The sequence below is a fragment of the Corvus moneduloides genome, chromosome 2, assembly GCF_009650955.1.
Source record: "Corvus moneduloides isolate bCorMon1 chromosome 2, bCorMon1.pri, whole genome shotgun sequence".
Classification (NCBI taxonomy): domain Eukaryota; kingdom Metazoa; phylum Chordata; class Aves; order Passeriformes; family Corvidae; genus Corvus; species Corvus moneduloides.
Window position 1 is genome coordinate 103407260 of NC_045477.1, and position 20532 is coordinate 103427791.

The 20532-nt window shown below is 39.0% G+C and overlaps 1 protein-coding gene across 4 annotated transcripts in view; it reads left to right on the top strand.

Moving 5' to 3' along the window:
- The window catches only part of SHROOM2 (shroom family member 2), a 118320-nt gene that overhangs the window by 39136 nt on the left and 58652 nt on the right, over positions 1 to 20532 (top strand). For all 4 annotated transcript variants that reach the window (XM_032100612.1, XM_032100613.1, XM_032100616.1 and 1 more), the window contains exon 2: positions 8926 to 9077. In XM_032100612.1, coding sequence (XP_031956503.1) covers positions 8926 to 9077 — 152 coding nt within the window. The remainder of the gene's footprint in view (positions 1 to 8925; positions 9078 to 20532) is intronic.

The window sequence follows — 20532 nt, forward strand, 5'->3', positions numbered from 1 at the left end:
GTTAAGAATATTCTTACAAGAATTATTGAGAAATGTTATACTTTCTCACTGTCTGAAAAGTGAGCATTTGTGCTATGACAAAAATGGAAGGTCCCAAACAGCAGCTGTGGTTAAAACCAAATACTGGTATGAGTTAGTCAAGATAAGCATTCTATTAAAAATGGGCTGTTCAAGAGAAAGTATTTAAAATGGCAACCTAACACTCTGTAGAATTCCTGTGGCTTTTGGCAGACTCATCACAGAGCTTTTTGAAACTAACAGGCAGTGAAGCACTCTTTCTGGCACTGGGTCTTAATCAGCGCTACCTGTGTCTAAAAGTGTAGCTTTTCGGTTTGGGTTGTTTTTTTTTTCTTTTTTGAAACCACAGCAATCTGTAGACATAGGCATAGATGTAACTTTGTAAAAGGTCACATTTAGACTGATAGATGGAATGAAATAGGTTAAATTTATTTTTGGTAAGTATACTGTTGCCATCCACTAGGTCTGTTAATGTCTATCTTTCAGGCGTGGTGAAGTTCCTTACAAACAAGGTGCAAATTGATGAAACTGGTCTTTTCCTTTTTTAATTAATGCACAGTCCTATTACATGATCATACAGACACATTCAGGGTAATTTTTAATTTGATTTGTCAGTAATTCCTACCTTTTCCCTAATTATGCAGTGGTTTTGCAGGCATTTGCATTGGATTGCATTCAGTCTGTTTTTGTCAAGGGTGCATTGGCAAACATGACATTATTTTCCTGGGATAGACAGGAAGGCAGAAAGATAAACCAGCATTGTTGAAAGCATATGATAGTTGCAAAGTAAAAAACCTTGAACCTTATGATCATAAAGATTACTTTGTCAGGTCATATTTTTCCTCTTGGAAGTCTGTTCCTGTTATCAGTTTGAATAGATAAAATACAAGTTGTTTCTAGGCATAACCTCTTTATAAGCCATTCTTATCATTGTTCGTAGTAGCTGAAAGTACAAAAATGTAAACCTATAAAAATGCTTAATGGTAACTGCACAGATTGCATATGTAAACAGACTATATATATAATCATCCATAAGTAAACTTGGACATGTAAATATGGATAATCCAACCCTTTCAAACTTGTCTGGTAGGGGGTTTGTTAGAATAAGTAAACTGCATATAGAGAAAGTAGTTCTCTTTTAGCCATCTGGCTATTTCTTCTCATAGCACAATTATTGACGCTATTCTTGTACAGATTATTTTGTCATTTGGAAGGAAAAGCAAAAAGATAGCAAAATATGTTTAAAAACAGTGTAAGGTATCTGACACTGCAGATGGGTTCCTCTGGGCTGGATGTGCCATTAGCTTCTGTAAAATCCAAAACCAAACTCATGGCTAAAAGTAAATGGGAGTTATTTCTCAGTAATTTTTGAATAAGTTGTGTACAGATGGTCTGAATGAATGCTGTACCAAACAGTAGTAGGAAGGTGTTTAGATGTTGGTGGTGCACTAGGAAAAAAAATCAAAACTTAAGCTTACGCTTTGCAAGTGTTATTTTGGTGTGAGGGAGGGATGGGATTGGAGTTGTTTCGTTTCAGGATCGACACTACCAGCGGGCTTCTGCCATCACCCCTGCTTCCAGAATCTTTACTCACTTCAATCTTTTCCACTCTTGTCTTGTCCTTATTCTTACTCCAGGTAAGCTGGGTCTGTTTTGGCTTTGCTCTGGCCTGAGTGCGTGTTTAGGATTGTGGGAACTGTAAGAGCTAGGAAGCTTCCCTGATGGTTTTGTGCTGCCGTAGAGGGGCTCTTGCATAAAAAGATTTCCAAAGACTACAGTTTGTCTGTGTTTAGTTGCTCTGTAGAGATAAAATACATGCAGGTGTGCTGCTCTGGGTTATGTGCAAATATTATTTAGAAGTTGTAAAATGTGACTAGTTAAGTTTAGGTACTAATAGCAGAATAACAGCTAAGTTCTTGACACTCAGCAGCCCCACTTTTTTTTTTTTTTTTTTTTTGCTACATTGGCTCTATGATTTCCAAACATCAAGGGCTTTTGGGTGTTTGTGGGATATGAGTTTTTGTTGGGGGTTTTCTTCTAATTATTTATTTCTAGTAGAAGCATTCAGCAGTGATGAAAAGTTTCCAACTTCTGTTGCTGAAACAATGGAATCACTTTGAAAAAAAAGTTTAAAAATAAACATCTGTTGTTCAGTTTTTTAAAACCTACAAATCTACGTGAAGTTTCTCTTCCTGATACTTTTCATCTGGAAATTGTTATCATTAGTTTCTTGGGGAAAAGCTTCATTAAATTTTTAACTGCAAGTACTTTAATTGGTCTGCAGTCCATAATAACCCTGTGATTTAAAGAAACAGATAATAACTGTAACCTCTTTAGAAATAGTAACTGATGATTTATAATTGGAAAGATTTTCTCACAGGGTTGTGGTAGGTATTATTTTGAATGTAGGTTCAACTAAAATATTAATCAGTTTATGTATGAATTGTTGAAGAGGGAAGTGCTGGATGTTTTATTATACTTCTTAAACATTTCTGGCTTGAGGAACTTTGAAGGTAGGTTTCAGCCTGGAGTCAGTTTTTACAGCTGTAATAAATCCCCCCCAAAAATGGCCTGTTCTAGTGGAAGTGACGGCAGCCCTTAGTCAAAACAGTGGCATGGACACAATTATAAAAACAGAATAAATACTTAAAGAACTCTACCAACAGTTGGCTTTTCAAAATACTATGCTTTTTTTTTTTTTAAAGCAAAAAACAACAAAGAAAGGAAAAGATTGCTGGGCGAATATGCAAATATTTCAATACACTAAATAACAAGCAATTAGAAAGGGCTGTGATAGAACCATGTGCTATTACTGAACTCTACCCTTTAAAAAAATGTTTCCATTTTGATTTTTAAGAATCACTTGTTGACAAAAGGCAGGGCTCCTGCCAGCTCAAGATCTCTGCAGCACAATGGGGAACACTTTGAAAGAGCAGCTGGATGAGGGGGATTTCTCTGCCTGTTCAGTGGTTTTGTGACAGTGACCATGAACTGTTTCCCTCAGGTCTAGGGAAGAAAGAAACTGCTGTTAGGGAAATACATTGCCCTGGACTAAACATTCCTAAAACTTAATGCGGTTTGCTGTAATGTTTAAAGATAATGTCAGGAAGAGCAAGTATGGACAATGGCTGTGGGGTGTGAATTTATGATACCAGGCAAAAGGGAAGTTCTGGTTTCTGTGCTGAGTTAGTGTCACCAAATGCAGCAGACACCCATCTGCCTGATCGAAGTGCAGTAATTGTCAAGTTAATAATATTGGATAGTATTGCATAGGCCCAGAGTTTGCAAGTTGGTAGTCCATCATTAAGTTTTCTTTTCTTTATACGGTGGTTAAAGTTTGTGTTGGGTAGTTAATGCTGATTGTTTAAGCTGCAGTCTGTGGGAAGAGGTGGTTCAGGGTTACAGGTACCTTCCATTAGCATGAAGCTTTGTGTGGAATTCCTTGCACTGTTGCAGCCATGCTGCATTGTTTTGGGCCTTGTTTCCATATATGCTTCTGAGCCAATTTGTAAAACGGAGCTGGAGCTTCTTGCCTGGCAGGTGTCCTTCCAGCAGTCTCTTTCAAAGTCCAGGTAGAGTGGGAGAGAAAAGATGTGTAGGAATGTAAAGTCAAATGCATTAGCATTGCCCAGCTTCTAGTGTATGCATGCCTTTGTGTGATGCCTTGCATATACACACCCATTGTCTTTGGACCAGTTAGGTCCTGTTGCAGTTTGCACCCCTCTTTTATCCTGCCTCAGTCTGAGCTATGAGTGTTGCTGGTGAATGCAGCCCTTGCCGCTCAAGAATGCATTTGCAGAATGTATAGCTGGAATTAGGTCGGTTCTGTTACTTTTGGTTATTTCTGTTACTTTTCTGTTCATTCCTCAAAGTTACACAAATGCCAGGCTTGAACTGTAGAGGTTTTTCTCCTTTGTTTAACTCTTTGCAAATCAAAATAATTGATACTTTCCACATTTTATTTGTTCTGAAGATCATCTACAAAGATGGTTAGGTTTGTGGAAAAACTGTATTAGATGATACTCATAATACAAACAACCACGGAAACATTTCTTGGCTGTACAAGAAATGAATTATGATAAAATAGTTTATCACAGCTGATAGCAGAATGCTGATAAGTGGTGGTGTTTTTTCCTGTGTTTGTCTGTGGGTTTGGGTTTCCATGCTGTCTCCCACCCTGTCCAAAGAGAGCATGGACAAGAATCTGTTGGCTTTGTAAACAAAACTAGATCTCTCATATGACACAGCGTTTCCCCAACCTGTCTCCTGCTTGTTTATACAGGTGCCTATAGAGGAATGTGGGTATTTTAAGTAAAGCATCAGACCTGATAAACACAGAAGTGAAGGGGTCACATGCTAGAATTGCTCCCCATCTATACTGCAGCAATTCAAAGCTGGAAAGATAGGCCATTATTTCCCCCTTTCTGTTTATTACCAACAGGGGGAATAGAGACTTGTAAGTATTCTTTGAATGTGTTCGTGTATCTAGCCGTTAGACATTTTCTCCATGGCGCAGTTCTTCCCATGTTTCAAGGCTGTATCTTCTTTTTACAGGAAGAATTTCACATCCTAGATTTACGTGTGTGTTGTTTCTTCAATAATTTTTAAAAAAATCCTCATATCAACATTTTTAATCAGTGTCTTCCTGTTTTGTGGATGTGATACAAGTGAAATAAATTTGGGAAGATGTGACAATTAATTTAGATATTGTTATGATGGCAAAGTCTGCGCTCACAATCCTCGCAGATGCACAAAAGTTTGCTTTTGCTCTTGGCTGTAGGGAGGTCATCAGGGACAGCAGGGTGAGAGATGAAGACTGTCTAAGCAGATGCTTTCGGTCAACAAACATCTTTTTCATGTCCTTTTGAAAACACTTTTTTTGGTAGCATACCAACATCACTGCTAAGGATAGGAAGTCAACATGTTTGCACTTGTTAATTTAGCACAGTATGAGGGTATGATTTTTTAGTACATAACAAAAGCATGGTTTGAGGGCATTTCTAGAACCCTTGCTCATTCAATATAAGCTGTGTAACTATATATGTTTGTTGAAGGCTTATGTCTGTTATTTATAAGAAAATAAGGTGTCGATTGTTTTTCTTCTATGTCTTTTGTTTCCTGCTATTGCTATAAAAATGTTAAGATGTGTGTGCTTACGGGAGTTCAGTTCCTGCTGGGTTACGTCCAGTTGTATCTGCCAGCTGACAGGGATTGAGGCAGACCTCTTCTTCCTGACTGTTCTTGAAAGGCTTCATCTTAAAACCTCCCTCTGCATTTTCAAGGCTTTATTTTCAGCTATTGATCTAGTTTTTCTGTACACCTGAAATCCTAAAAGAAATCAATTCTAAGTAGGTAAGTAATACAGGCTTCAGTCTTAAAAGTTGGGCTTAAATCCTGAACACAGCATAGCACAGCTGACTCTGAAGATAGTGAGTGAAATACATTCATGGTTGAGGTGTGACAAATACTGACATTTTTGAGTGTATTTGCTAGTTCTAAAATGTTTATGTATTTTGGTTGGTATTTACACTTCTAGTTAAGTCCTGATGAGGTGTAAAGTTACTCAGTGGGTGAATAAATAAAGACAATAAAACTAGTAAACAGAAGAAGAGAAAACCTGAAGTAGCAGCTGGAATGGCATTGTCCATTTTGCACAAAGAAGGCAGGGTGATATAGCAGCATATTTGAAGAGGCCTTTTCCTCATGGATATTTCTGGCTGTGTTTCTTTATATGTGTGCAAAGCCTAATGTTTTTAGTTGTTATGACTAAAGGAAGGACTTCTGGTGTAACAGAAGAAATTGTATTTTTCCTGTCTAACTTTCCCATTTCCACTTAAAAGTGTATTGTCAAGTGGAATCATATCTGTACAGCCATTTGGGGATCTGAGCATGAAAGGTTTATGTTCAGATTTATTCAGCTTGAAAAGACTTCTGCTGTGAATGGATGTGTAGTTTTTATTCTCCCTACCTGCAGGTGGTCTGAAGACAAGATCTTAAAGTCACTTGGAAGTTTTCATGAGGATGGCTTCAGCTTTGTGTTTAGGTTTTGATTTTTTGAATACTTTTTGAGTTTTTTTGATTAATGTTGTTTTGGACAGCCAGAGTCTCTTTGGAAAGCTTGCTTTGTGTGGAATGTGTAGTTTCCCTGCTGAAATTAAAACTCAGAGGGGGTAACTGAATACTCCCTGCTGTCAGTGCATTGCCAGCCTGAAGAAAAAACAAACACGCTTACTGAGAACAATGAACATTCCTTCAAACCCTAGGAGACAGATTTCCCGCCCGCCCCCCCCCCCCTTTTTTTTTTTTTTTTTTTTTTAATACAGACGAAAAAAAGATCCTGTTAAGGTGTTTTGGGGCCCAGGGGTGTCTTAGCCTTGTCATTATGTTTGGGTGCCTTGCTTGGGGCATAAGGGCTGCAAATGGTTGTCATCTACATTTGGAATTTAAAGTGTGTCCTCCAAGATACTTTCCCTCTCTGCCTCCTGCCATGCGTGTCCTGTCCCATCCCCGCCTCCCCCCCCCTTGACCTTCCCCCTACAATTCTAGTGATTTAACCCTCTTTTTCCTTAATGTTTTTTGTGCCACTTTTCTAACCTGTTTGGCTTCAGATACAGGTCCCAGGCTGCCTGTTGTCTTGTTCTGCTCAGCCTGATTTCAGTGTCCCTTATATGGCAGATGCTCTATACTTGACACCTCTGAACTGAAATCTTTACTTACATATAAGCAATTTCCACTGCTACTCCCTTGTTTCCAACATAAATTAAGATTTGCAGTGATATTTTAGTGTTCTGGTAAATTCTTGATGTTCAGAGGATATGTGAGCAGGTCAGAAGACAGGTCATAACTTGAAAACTAGATATATGGGGATGTAGAAACTTGCTCTGTCTTTAATTATCTGGGTTTTTTTTAAGATAAGAAGTTATGGAAATAAAGTTTCTTGATTACTATTAATAAGTGTTTTAGAATGGTATATAAGATTAAGCATTTTTCATAGTATTCTTTTTGGCTTAGGTTTACAGGCCTGAAAATTTTTAAGAACATCTATCATGAACTTGCATAAAGAGAGCTTTTATATGCCTGCAATGAGATTGAGTGCTCTATGAGATCATCCTAAAGTACTTTCATCAAGAGATATTGCTTTTTTTATTAGGTTATTTAATTTATATTTTTGTTGCCGGACTCTTTCTAAAACCTGTACTGTGAGCTTCAAAATTCGTGAGGTTACTTTCCTCTGGATTTATCTCATTGCTGATTGACTTTGGTGCCTCAGAAGATGGCAGTTCTTTATGAAGCTTTCTGCAGTTAGGGTGATTACAAGGAATTACTCTTTGTAAATTTGCTGGCGTTTAATATTGTGGGACTCAGATACTGTAGTCAATGTAAAATATAATGAAGACATAAATGAAAGTCTTTGCTTTGAAGACAAAGTGTCAAATATACAGGAAGATGTGGGATATGGATTATGAGCAAGTAGAGGAGGAATAAAGTTAAATACATAGGTCATTAAGCCAAGCAACTGAGAAGCCAGAGGCTGTGTTGACAGCAAAGGGGATAGGAAGAAGCTAGAAAGCCAAGAGATTGAATTGCAAAGTGTTCAATACCTACAACTGTACTTAGAATCATAGACTTGTTTAGTTTGGAAAACAGCTTTAGGATCACAGAATCTGGTTGTTAACCTAGCACTGCCCAGTCCACCACTAAACCGTGTGCCCCATCTTGGTCCCCACACATCCAATGAAGGATAAAGATTTTCCATAGCCCTCCTTTGCTTGCTAATGTATTTATGAAAATATTTTTATTGTCTTTTATAGCAGTAGCCAGATTAAGTTCTATCTGGGCTATGGGCCTTCTAATTTTCTCCTTGCATAACCTCATAACATCCTTGTAATCATCGTTTGAAATCAGTTCAAACTGTTGATACTTGTTAATCTGTCTGATCAAGCTTTTGAGATTTGTTTTAAATTTTGAAAATGGGTAACTTGTGATGTGGGGTTTTTTGACTTAGGGTGGGAATTGCAAAAGCCTGACTCTTTATCTTGTGTTTTTGTCACATGTTATGAGCAATTGTATAAAAATTTAATGCATTCAAATGCATTCAAGAGATGCCTGTGGCAGCAAAATAATCTTCCAGTGAATTTCTCTTAGTATCACTGTGTTTTTAAGACAGAGCTGTTAATTAGCTGTATGGATGGTAAATTCTCCTAAATGTTATGTTTCTGATGAAAATACCTGTTTTCTAGACCAGCTTGTTAAGCAATATTTTGGGATTTCATTGCCGTGCCAGATTTTTTTGAGCTGGCTGTGTGTTAATGTTATTGACAAAATGGTTAATATTACTGGTTACCTTCTCTAGGGAACCATATTTTAAGATGCCGGCCCGAAACTCTATTTGCAAGTATGATTACACATTCAGTATTGAACTGAGGTCAAGATGACAGATGCTTTTCACAGAATCACTGAATGGGACAAGTTGGAAGGGATCCACAGTGGATCATCTGGTCCAGCCTCCCTGCTCAAGCAGGGTCATCCCAGAGCACAGATTTGCATCCAGACAGTTCTTGAATATCTCCAGTGAAAGGAGACTCCACAACCTCTCTGGGCAGTCTGTTCCAGTGCATGCACAGCAAAGAAGTTTTCCTTATATTCCCAAATTTCCCTCAAGCTTTCTAGCTTTCTCAGGAAGTCTCCTCTCTTTTATTTATTTCCCATTCTAATTGTCTCTGTATAATTACTATTTCTTTATAATGATTTTTACTGTGCCTTCTTAATTATGTTAAGCTCTTAATTACTGTATTAATTTTTGTTGAAGCCAGTATTAAAAGCTCATTAGCTTATTTTAAAGGTGTCACTGTGCAACCTATATAATTCTACCATTTGTTACATGGTTTTATTTTTTTTTTTTCCCAGATAGAAGATGGGAGCAAAGCTGCAGCTGTGGACAAGTTACTGGCTGGGGATGAAATTGTTGGTATCAATGATGTGGGCCTGTCTGGCTTCCGACAAGAAGCAATCTGTCTGGTGAAAGGTTCACACAAGACGCTAAAGCTTGTAGTAAAAAGGTAAGCTTGTCTTTAGCTGGAAAACCAAATGTGTTTCAGCCTATAAGCTAGTGGGCAACTAAATTTGCCAAGATTTGGCAAGTTAATGACTTTCATTCAGTGTTATTAATGTGCATATTATGTGGTGTTAACCTCCTCCTTGAACACAGACCCTTTATGGAAGAAGATGGAGAGAGGCAGCCTATTGATCGGAGCAGGACGCGAGGCAATATATTCTGTGAATGCTGTTGTGATGTGATGAGTCAGGACACTGTCTCTGTCTTCCTGAAGTGCAGTGCCCAAAGCAGGCTGTCAGCCCTGCTTCCCTGCCTTTGGTGTGTGGACACGGCCAGCGCTCTTTAGCGCATATGCTGTGCGGGCCACTTGTGGTGTCAGGAGCAAGTTACATGAGAGGCTTTTGGAAAAGCATTTTCCCACTCTGAAAGTATTTATGTCTCAAGCATTTCATAAGTGGTTTGCTTGAAGAGTCCTTTCAGTTATTAGTGGAGGGGAAAAGTGAAGCAGTTTATCAGAACACGTTCATGGTATGAAAACTTCTTGTTTTGTCATGTCGACTTGTGACTTTTAAGTTCACGCTATTTTTGCTAACTTGAGTTAAAAATAATTTTCATGAAGTATTTTTGACAGAAGTGAACTGTTGTTAAAGTAGGTTAAATCTTGTAATTTCTGAAAAAAATTCCAATCAAGAAATCTGAACAACATGATCTTTTGTGGTAATTTCCTACTCTGGTGTATCAGAACTTTCAAAATAATTACTCTTACCAAATTATACCAGCCAGTCTTTCACATGAGAATTTCTTAGAATCAAAAAAGAATTTTGATGCCATATAAGAAATGCCAAGAATTTGAGCTTGACAGGTATGATGATCTGTAAATATTGTGACTGTTTGAGGCTGTCTTAAATGAGGACAGTCTTTTGTGAAATAGCACTGACAGGTAGGACATCACAGTGCTAGACAAAGATAGGTAAGAGAGGTGTACAAAAACGTGCTTTTCACCTTCTGTTTTAGAAGGTATTTTTGATAGAAGGAACTACAGGAACCTGGAGCTCTTTCACGGCTGATAGTTTATATCCTCAACAATAGCTACTTCTGGAAGCTCTTACCAAATTTTTGCAGCATTGAAACTAATAAATGCAAAATAAAATACATTCACAACTACCACAAATCATGTTGATGTTCAGCAGTTCGAGCTTGCGCTGGCTATTTCAGTAAAAGCACTTCTGTTAGCAGAAGTTACATCAGCTGTTCCAGTCAGAGAAAGGGGGAACTTCAGGGTTGAGAAGTTTTATAGACACTGAAGAATCTGCCAAGACAGCAAGTCTTAATTACCAGGAAATGCTTCAGAGCAAGTAGAAAGATTCCCTCTTTCTTGGTGCTTTTCAATTTTATGACAGTAATTTGCTCAGAATCTGTGAATTCTGATCTATCTTTGGAAATGGCAGAAGGCTTGGTGCAGAAATACTCTCATGAGAGACACAGCTGTGTCGTTCTTGTTACTCATACCTCATCGCTCTCTACAAGTATCTGAAAGGAGGTTGCAGTGAGGTAAGGGCCATTCTCTTCTACTCTGGCAGCACTTAGAAGACAAGAGGAAATGGCCTTAAACTGGGAGATTCAGATTAGATACTAGAAAATAATTTTTTACTGTTAGGGTGGCCAGGCATTGGAATAGGTTGCCCAGGGAGGTGGTGGAGTCACCACCCCTATAGGTGTTCAAGATGCCTGGAGCTGATGTTGGGTTTTGTGGTTTAAGGGTTCCCATGGTAGTGCTGGGTGGACAGTTGAACTGGATTTTTTAAAGGTCTCTTCCAACCTTGATGATTCTATGATTCACTTCATGTGTGTGATTTTGGAGAACTTTCCTACAGCTAGTCAAGTGCTGATTTGCTGCTCGGGATTTGTGGCCATTCTCTGCAGGCAGCAAAGCCCCGTTGCTATGTGTGCCCTTGAGCACTCTGGTGCAAAACTGATGGATTTTCATCAGTCCTTTATCATCCCTCCCCTTTTTCCTTCCCTAGCTTATGTGCAACAGGCAAAAACAAGCTAGCTGTTCTGGCCAAGAGGCTGAAACAGTGGCTGTTGTTAGAGAAAACATTTTTGTCTGAAATTGATTAAGAACTTCCATAGCTCCCAAAAGAGGCACTAGCCCTTTGGGTCATTGACAAGTCTGCATAATATTAGATAAAATTTCATACAACTTACTGAATGAAACTAGCTGGGGCTTTTGTCTGTGGTTTTTCAACTTTGCTCTTTCCTTGGAAAGTTGCCTTAGGACATCAGTCCTTTGACAGTCAGAAACCTTTTAACTTCCAGTCTCATTTTATTCTCGGCCAGCTTGTTCTCATGCACTGCTGTTGCTGTGCTGAAATAGCTTTTCTTTTCCTGTTGAAAGTTCAAATGATGCAGGTTCTTGTAAAAGCCTTGTTGCATGCTTTCTTTCAGAAGTTACGGTTTGAACAACAGTATTTTGTTTTGTTTGCCCTAAATCTTAAGCTGAATTTTTATGAGTGCTTTAAACAGCTGTGTTTTTAAGCAAACCAGTTGTTTAGTCTTTGTGTGAGTGATCCTGCAGGTCTGGATTGAATTGGATCAGGGAACTGATCTGACTACAAAATTACTTGAGTAAGTAGGGGTTCAGCTGGGTAAGACCACCACTTCTCAGAGGTCATCTGCACTTCAATCAATTACAGCAATCTTGAAATGGCAGTTTTAGCATTTTTAGACTATTTCAATCTTCAGACCCACACTTACTGTTCCCAGAGGAGACTGTGGGGATAGTCCCACAAAATTCCCTTTCATTGAATTACGTATAAGATGATGTATTGATCTGCATGTCATCATAGCATCTTCTTGTCTGCTTGCCCTGTGTCCTTTGTCTACCACTGTGATGTCTGTCTGTAGCATTGATTTAACATTTTGTTCCCTGTGGGCATCAGTGCAATAATCTGAAGCACAAAATAGACAGTTTGAAGTTCAACTCAATCCTTAAGCTTAAGAAAATCTTTGTTTTAATCATATTGTTCTTGTTATCTGTGAGAGTTAATGTGGATAGCCAAGATCTACATTTTGTGTGGAAAACATTTTTCCCTGGGGTCATTTTTACTATCTATTTCTAGACTGATCCAGAAGTGAAAATCTAACTTTTAAAAATCTATTATGTTATGTAAAAATTACTTCTTAACAAAATTCTGGAAAGTAGAGAACTTCCTTGCAATTAATGTCAGTATAATTAATCAAGAAAAATCGGAGTTTGTCACTGCTGAGAAGTGCGTCCATGTGAAATTTCTTCTCAAAGCAATAGAGCCACAGCCTGATCCTATATTGATCTAAATATACGTAGGAAACAGTAGGACATGCTATTGTCTGTTTAGAAGTCTACAGCGAAGACCAAGGGAAAATGTTTTAGTGAGAGTAATGTGTTTCATTCACAACAATTATTTTGTGTCTGGGACAAAGGTTTCTTAAGGTGCTCATGTTGTTCTCCAGTGGTAGCTGGCTTCCACAAAATTATATTTACCTGCTATTTTTAAAGAATATGATGCTTGACTCAGGGAAGATGACATTGGTTTCTAAATAAAAGTGTCTACAGTACCAATACTCGGCATAAATGTGTTGGCTATCAGCATACATACTTTGCTGTGTTTTCTGGAAACACTGCATAGTTGTGGTCTAAACCAAATCAGGGCTATGCAACTGGCTCAACAACAAACATGATGTTTAAGTAGTTTACATATATTGACGGTTGAACAAGCACAGTGTACTTTTGGTCCTGGATTAAAATAGGACTCAGGAGGCTTAATGTTATTTTCTCAAGTGGATTTGTAGAAACAATACACCTTAATTGCATGCTAGTTCTTCAGTGTAGTACTGGGTAATTTCTTGTGTAGATTCCTGTCTTAGGAAAATGGAAAGCAAACTGTGCTTAGGACGTTTCTTACAGGAATTACATGTGAATTTCTTTTGTTTGGAAACTGCATATCTGTATACAAATGAAATTGGTCTGAGTGTTGATGTTGAGGTGATTGCCATATTCTGTGTAATTTAATTATTTTGCATATACTTCTAACTTAAATTCCTTTATACTTACTACATACCATCTTCATTCCTTTGCATATACTAGACATAAGCATATATCACAAATCCATAGTAAGAGTAATTTTTCACTATGCATTCATGAGACACATTAAACTGTTAAAAACTGGCACATTGGTGAGGCTTTCATGTGTGATTTATTAAAGGCAGGGTGAGATTTTAACCTCTGGGAGTCACCCTAAGAAGTTATATGTGTTGTCCTCTTGGCTGCTTGAGTTGTCTGTTAGGGGCAGTCAAAACGGGCAGGCAAGGGAAGGAGCAGCCTCTTTTCCACAGGGTCTGCCAGTGATGAGAAGCTGGACTTTGTTTATTGGCCAACTCTTCAGGTACTGCCAGCGACTCAGAACAAGCTTTAAAGTTCTGGAGTTTAGCCACATTGTGTACACATGAGGGCTTGTTGGATTTTTTTCTGTTCTACAGCATTTTGGTGTTGTGCCTTCATGTTGCCAAAGTGCAAGCTCTTTTTGCAATGCTGAAGAAGTCCATTGTTAAAGGAAAGAGAGTGGGAGCAAACACACTTGTTATTAGAAGCGTATTATGAATACTGGCATTACTGTGCAAAATCCTAACCAGGGAAGTGATTTCCATGATACTTGTGCTATAAACACCTGGACATGGAAAGTTAGGGTTATCTTGGTTTGCATGGCACTTCATGAAGACAGCCAACTCCTAATTAAAGCACAGAAGAAGGAATTTTTAATGAATGTCTTGAGGGGTCCAAGATTGTACAGTATGGTTTCAGACACCTGAGACCTGAGCAGAAACCTATGAATAAAAATCTTGACAGTCATTTACAATGTTCAGATGGGAGATCACTGAAATTTGTCACATTCTGAGCAGAAACTTGCTGAACACTACCAATGATCTTTCTGTAGTGAGTTTTGTGTAACTTAGCAAGGAGATCTAGTCTTACCTATTTATGATCTGTGTAGCAGCTAACTGTGTACTTCATGGCTCCTTGTGGCTGCAGAAATACTCTGTGAAACTTGGCAATATCAGTTTGTGAGATGACTTGGAAAATTGAGGGATTTTTTTTTTCTGTACAATTAGGAGATACAGATGGGGGCTGTGAATTCTGTCTCTTACCTGTGTTTAGCCTTGATAGCTCTACTTTCATAAATACCAAAATGGTATGGGAAACAATCTGAAAAATTACATGTATTTTTCTACTTTTAATCATATTGTATTTTGCCCATGGTTATGGTTAAGCATTGCTCAATAAACCAAATGCACTTGTGAAGAACCACTGTTGAGTACAAGTGAAATGTATTTTGTCTTTCAATTAGATTTCATTGCTTCTGGAACCAGGGTTTGTTATGGCAAAACAAGTAACAGTGGTTTCTCTCTTGCTACCCTGTAGCCATAATTCCTCCTTTTTGATGATTGACCTTGGCCTTAACTGACCAAGAATGGATTTTTTTTTTCAATTTTTTTAAAAAAATTCCTGTATTTTCAACCAGAATTTGGAAATATGTAGGAAACTGTAGTAGGGTTTTCTGTGGCTGTATCTGCATACATGTACCATTGCTGTAAGAAGTAGGCAGGTGTGATAGCCCCTTGCTACCTGTGTTTCTTGGAACTGACAGCTATGGAACAGGATATGCTGGTGCAGATCTTTGGGAGTGGGTATTTCTAACAGATGCACACAGCTTTCAGGTTCAAGGCATGAAAATTTCTGTGTGACTGCAGTTGGTGGAAAGGCTGGGCTCTTTTCAACTCCCACTTTGCAAATTCATTTGAGAAGTAGGTTAATATATTGCTGTGGGTCCCCTTTCTTGCTCTAAGCAGGATGGCCAGGTGTAAATGTGTGCCAGGGATGCACACATACATTGCTCCCAGCCAGGTCTGGTGATGGAGAGGGGAACAAGTCACATGTTTCAGGATATGCGACAGGGCATGACCAGGCTAGGGCGCCTCTTTTTCTCCTTTGCTGCTGCCAGTGAGCTACTATGGCTCACAGTGGGGTGGCAGGAACCAAATAAGCACAAATATGGCACATCATGTGAACTGCACAGCACCTACAGGCCCAGCTCAGGAGAATGTTGGGTTGGATATCCTGTGCTTTAAGGAATGCCTAGCAGGATCTTTCTATGAAGAATGTTTAATGGAGCATCTGCCAGATAAACCACTCTGTACACACATGCTCAGTGGGGACACAAAAAGTAGGCCAGCCCATGTGGAGGTCACCTCCTGTTCCAGTTTCCTGTCCACCTTCTCCATGGGCAAACCCAAGGCTGGCTGGGCCTCCACTGTGCTCCTCATCCTTCAGCTGTGTGATCCTGCACTACTGATGGAAGGGGAATGGACATGACAAAAGGAGGAGCACATGTAGAGGGATTCCTTATGGAACAGGGGCATATGATACTCCTGGAAAGATTGGACAACCCAGGGTTGCTGAGGAAAAGCCCCTGAACAGGCCCCTGTCTGCAGGCAGGCCTGGAAAGCACCTGGCTGCAGGCAGCCCTGAAAGTCCTTGGCAAAGTTTTACACTGGTCGGCTCCCCTGCTGATTAGAGGCCGTCTAGAGGGACTGGGCGTGAATCTTTGCAAAAGTAGATATAAGCTTGCATAGTTGAACAGTAAAGGGAGAATGATGCTCAGATCGTATCGGTGTACGTGTCGTTACTCTGGCCAGCTCTCCAGCCTCAGTCCCTATCAAGCACACACTTCCATCTTTTCAGCAAATTATACCTTAGAAGAGCCCTGATGAGGACCATTTTCCCTGGTTGCATCACAGTCACTTAACCCAACACATTAATGGTGTGAATCCACATTCCCTTTGCTGTAACCCTAGCAATACCCCCCAGGTGTTTGGATGTTTCCCATGCCAACTGCTTTTTCAGTGGGGTGTACATCTAAAAAGCACTTTCATGTCTTAATTTTCTGCCCACCTCACCCGTTTCTTGGTTGCATTAACATGATCTGTATGTAACATGCTGTTAGTGACACACTGATGGGTGCTTGAGGTGATCATAAGCTTTAGTTCCTCCAGTTGGCGGTGTATTGTCCCTGGTTTCAAAGAGCAAATTGTTGTCTTGTGATTTTGGATGTTCGTCTTATACAGCTGTCAGGCTTCTCTCAAATACAGATGTCATGAATGATATGTTTTCATTTTGTGACAACTTTCATAATTTATTTCTTTGCAAATCTAAAAAATCTGCCCTGTAAAGCTTAAATAACAGAAAGCCAAAATTGCAACAGATGTCACAATATTTTACCAAGTCAACTCTGTTAGGGCAATATTTGGGCTACTAGGAAGGCCATAGACATTTCTGTGTAGGGAAAAGGAATATTCTATAATTTGAATATGCTTATTCAAAAGGTTACTTGTGGCAGTGCTATTCAGTTTTTTAAGTAATTACCAAAATTGGGCAACATAGCTTTTTCTGTGGAATGGGATATCCATGAAACAGTAACAACCTGTGAATCATGACTGGCTTTTAGTTGTGGTTTTTTTCCTGCAATCATGCATGCACTTGTCCAAATGGTTAATTTTGAGCGTGAGTAGTCTCGTCCAATTTAGTAAGAGCACTCACATGACTGAAAATAAAAAAGTATACAAGTGCTTACAGGATCTAACCATAGCTTTTTACGAGGTCATTCTGGAGTTATCCTGAAAACTGCTTTCCACTTATGAATTTCAGTGTAGGTGTTGGAAACTAATATGTAGCCCCTTGGGTGAGAGAGGAAAACAAGTGAGCCTTCTAAAATTTGGGGGGCTGAAGACTTACTCATTTCACATAATAGTTTTGTATGCACACACAGACCATTTTTTGTGTGTTTGATAATACCGTAGATACCTGCAGACTCCTGACTGAAACAGAATTATAAACCCATCCATTAAAGACAAAATAAATAATCTTTTTATATCAGAGATGATCTTTGCATATTGAAGTCATGGTTCTGTGTATGTTGTATGTGTTTTGACATAATTGTTTGGGATTGCTTTTAAGCACTTAAGAGTGTTGGGTTTTTAAACACTAGTCAAGAACACTGAAATGCCCATGTCCAATTTTAGGAGAGAAGGACTAATACCCCTGTTTCAGTGTGTTGCAATTTTCTCCTTGTGGAAATTTTATTGAAGGTTACATATTTCGCATCCTGAAAATTAAATGATTGACAGGTTTGAGAACTTGGCACTTCTTAAACATTTCAGGATCAAGTAACTACCATATTGAGTGTAGAGATTTTATGCTCTACTTGCTCAAGTAACTACATGTAACACCTTCCAATTTGAAAAGATTATAAAGAAGTTTTAAAATAATTTCTGAATCCAACCCTTAACTCCAGAAGTGTGACGACTTCAAGGAAGGGCAGGAATGCAAGTGTGTTGCAGATTTAGTTACTGAATAACTGAAGAAATTTGCATCTTATCTCTTGCACAAAAAACCCAGGGTATTTTATGGTCATTGCTACTGAATCTGCATAATACTGGATCACCTGGCAAAACAAAGTCGGACATAGAGTCACAGCTACCACACTGCTGAGTTATACAGCCCTTGTGCTTTTAGTCCAGCTTCATGCTGAGTGCAGAGGAAGGACAGAATGACAAAAGCCGAAGTTTGGGGAAATATCTGCTGGATTGCAATCAAAATCAGAGTCAGTTCTTTGATCTGGCTCAGGGAGCAGCCTTTGCCAGCAGGTGGGCTGCTGAACTGAGAGTGGCATCTGATGGGGAAGAGAGCACAGTGGGGCATGGTAACTAGCCTGGCATGGGTCGTGTTAGAGCAAAATAGCTTTCTCAGATAAAACCTGAACCATACCAGCTTGTGGCACAGTTCTTCATGGACGCTCAGTAATTTGCATCATGTGGCTATAGTGTTTTAACCAAGAACAAGATGAAGTAGGGCTGGGATCTCTCCTGAAATGCCCTGGGACAAGAGGAATTCCCTTTCCCCACTCCTGTTTTTGGGTCACTTTGAATGTGGTTAGGTAAATTACAGCTGAAATCGGTGTGGGAAAACACCACACCTGTGCAGAAAGACTAGTATTTGGACTGTGGTTTCTGAGGAAGCTCAACTCATTTGGGATGGCTGTTGAAGGGTAAGCTTATTGTGAGTGGCTGGGAGGCAAAACACACCCATTCTTTCTGGCCATAAGCAGCACCAGGGTTTCTGTGGCTGTGTGCCCCAAGGATGTGGCAAGTTCCTTCTTGCTGAAGGCAGCGTGTTGGGCTGGCGCAGGCAGCCGTGTGCTGCTCTGGCGTTCACTGTGCCCATCCTGGGCAAAGATGGCAGGGGGGAATGTGTCTGAAGGCTGCTCTGCTTCCTGCTCCTTCACTTTAGCCATGGTAAGATGGCCTAAAATCCCCCCTGTATTTTGTCTGCTGCTGCTGTTAGCATTAGCTCTGTCAGAGGCTGTGTTTTTCTTCAGTGTTACTGGTGAATAACACTTCTTTTGTATTTACCTTAAAGGTTAATTTCTTTAGCACTTTACATGGCATGATAGTCTCCAAGATATTTGAAAATAAACTCTGCCAGAACCAATTTATTCAATGTGTGAAGCATTTTAGATATTTCATAATGATAAATACTCATTAAAAAATGTTTTATTATCCTTCTGAGGAATTCTGATAAATTATGGTAAAAACTGAGGTAAGAGGATGACATCAGGAGTTTAATGCTATCTAGCCATCAAAAAGGTAGCGGAATGTGCGAAAAATAAGGATGGGGGAAAAGTATTTACGTAGCTTATATAATATACCATAAATCCCAAGAGCAACACTTTTATCTCAGACATCCAGATGTGTCTGTCTAGTTCCCCAAGGCAGACCAAGAAAAAACAGTTCCAGAATATGAGAGCTTTATCATGGTAGTCTATTGTGAATTCAGAAGGCAGGAAGATTTATGATGTTATACCTCATACAAATTAATACCTCTTTGTTGACAGTGCATATCTTACTTATAAATGAAATTGCTGTTCCATCCTGCTCAAGCCTGTACAGTTGGGCTGAGGAACAAGGAAAACCAGAGCGAACTGGATGGTGAAATCCTGATTTCTTCAATGACTGAAGTCTTTAAGGGTGCTAGGGTTGGTAATTTATTTGTATTTATTTATTTTCACAGACAGAAGCAGAGTATTTTGCAGGTCTCTTTAATTTCTTTTTATGTAAAATGCAATGTATTAGAGCATGGGGTAGGAAAGGAGCTGCTGTGCTGTGACAAGACAGTACTCCTTCCAGCATGGCTTCTTTAAAAAAAGGCACTGTTGGCTGTAGTGTGGTGGTGCTGTTTGCTCCATTTTTCAGGTGCAGGATGACTGGAAAACGGGAGGTCAGACTGACTGGTTACATGATACATGGGAGGAGAAAACAAAGAGCAGTGCTACAGGCCTTATAGGTCTTGCCATGGTTGACAGCAAGGCAAAAGGTGACTGTGTAGTCCTTTGTGTGAATTTTGGCATGTGAAAATGGGCATTTAAGGTAGAATATGCTGCTTTGCTGAAATTTTAGGTATTTGTACAGATACCCATATAATAGAATTCTGTCAATAACTTGTCTGTCAAAATACTGGTTCAATTTGCTATTCTAAGAATATTAATATTCTAAGAATATTAATAGATTGCTTTTATTACTTTTCTCTTTTAGAGCCTTTCTCTCCCCTAGAGGTCTGTAAGTTAAGCATGTGTTTATGTTTTTATTTTATTGTTTTTAAGTTCTAGGTCACTTCTTTTTTAGGGGTACTTTTTGGAAGTCGTTTCCTTTTATGATAAGATACCAGAAACTGAAATTACAAAAACAGGAACTCCTGTTTTGCATGGAAAAATGTGCTGCAGTTCCATTTGCTGCTTCCAGAAAAATAGGCTGACTTTGTTGTTAAGATTTGTTGGCACTTTCCTTGAAAAGATAAGTAAGAGGGGAGTACAAGGTATTCAGATACTCAGTGCACAGAGATCATAAACAACAGCAAAGCCACAGTTTTGTTGTTTTAACTCATTGCATTGAGTTTCAGTCAGCTACAGGCATTCAGGAAAAAAAAGGTGATATCAGAAAAGCTGTTAATTTCAAGTGTCTCAGTTGGAGTGGGTCATTTTAAAGGTACGTAAAATCCAAAACCTGCTGATTGTTTCTCTTTGTTTCAAAGGGAGATTATTCAGTGCTCTATCTGGAATTTCACCTTCAGAAATGGAGACAACCAGAATATCTCCTGGCTTCTGAAGATCACAGCTATAGCAATTAAATGTCTGAGGACTCCATTTAGATGTGCAAATAAGACTGCCTAACCACAACCTTTATTTTTTATTACTCTGTGTCTGAATCCTTTGCTGGTAGCGCTCTCTTGTGGCTGTTACTTTCATTTAAACAACGTAAAGGATTTCAAAAATATGTATATTATTTAGAAATTTCTGCCTTAGGACACAACA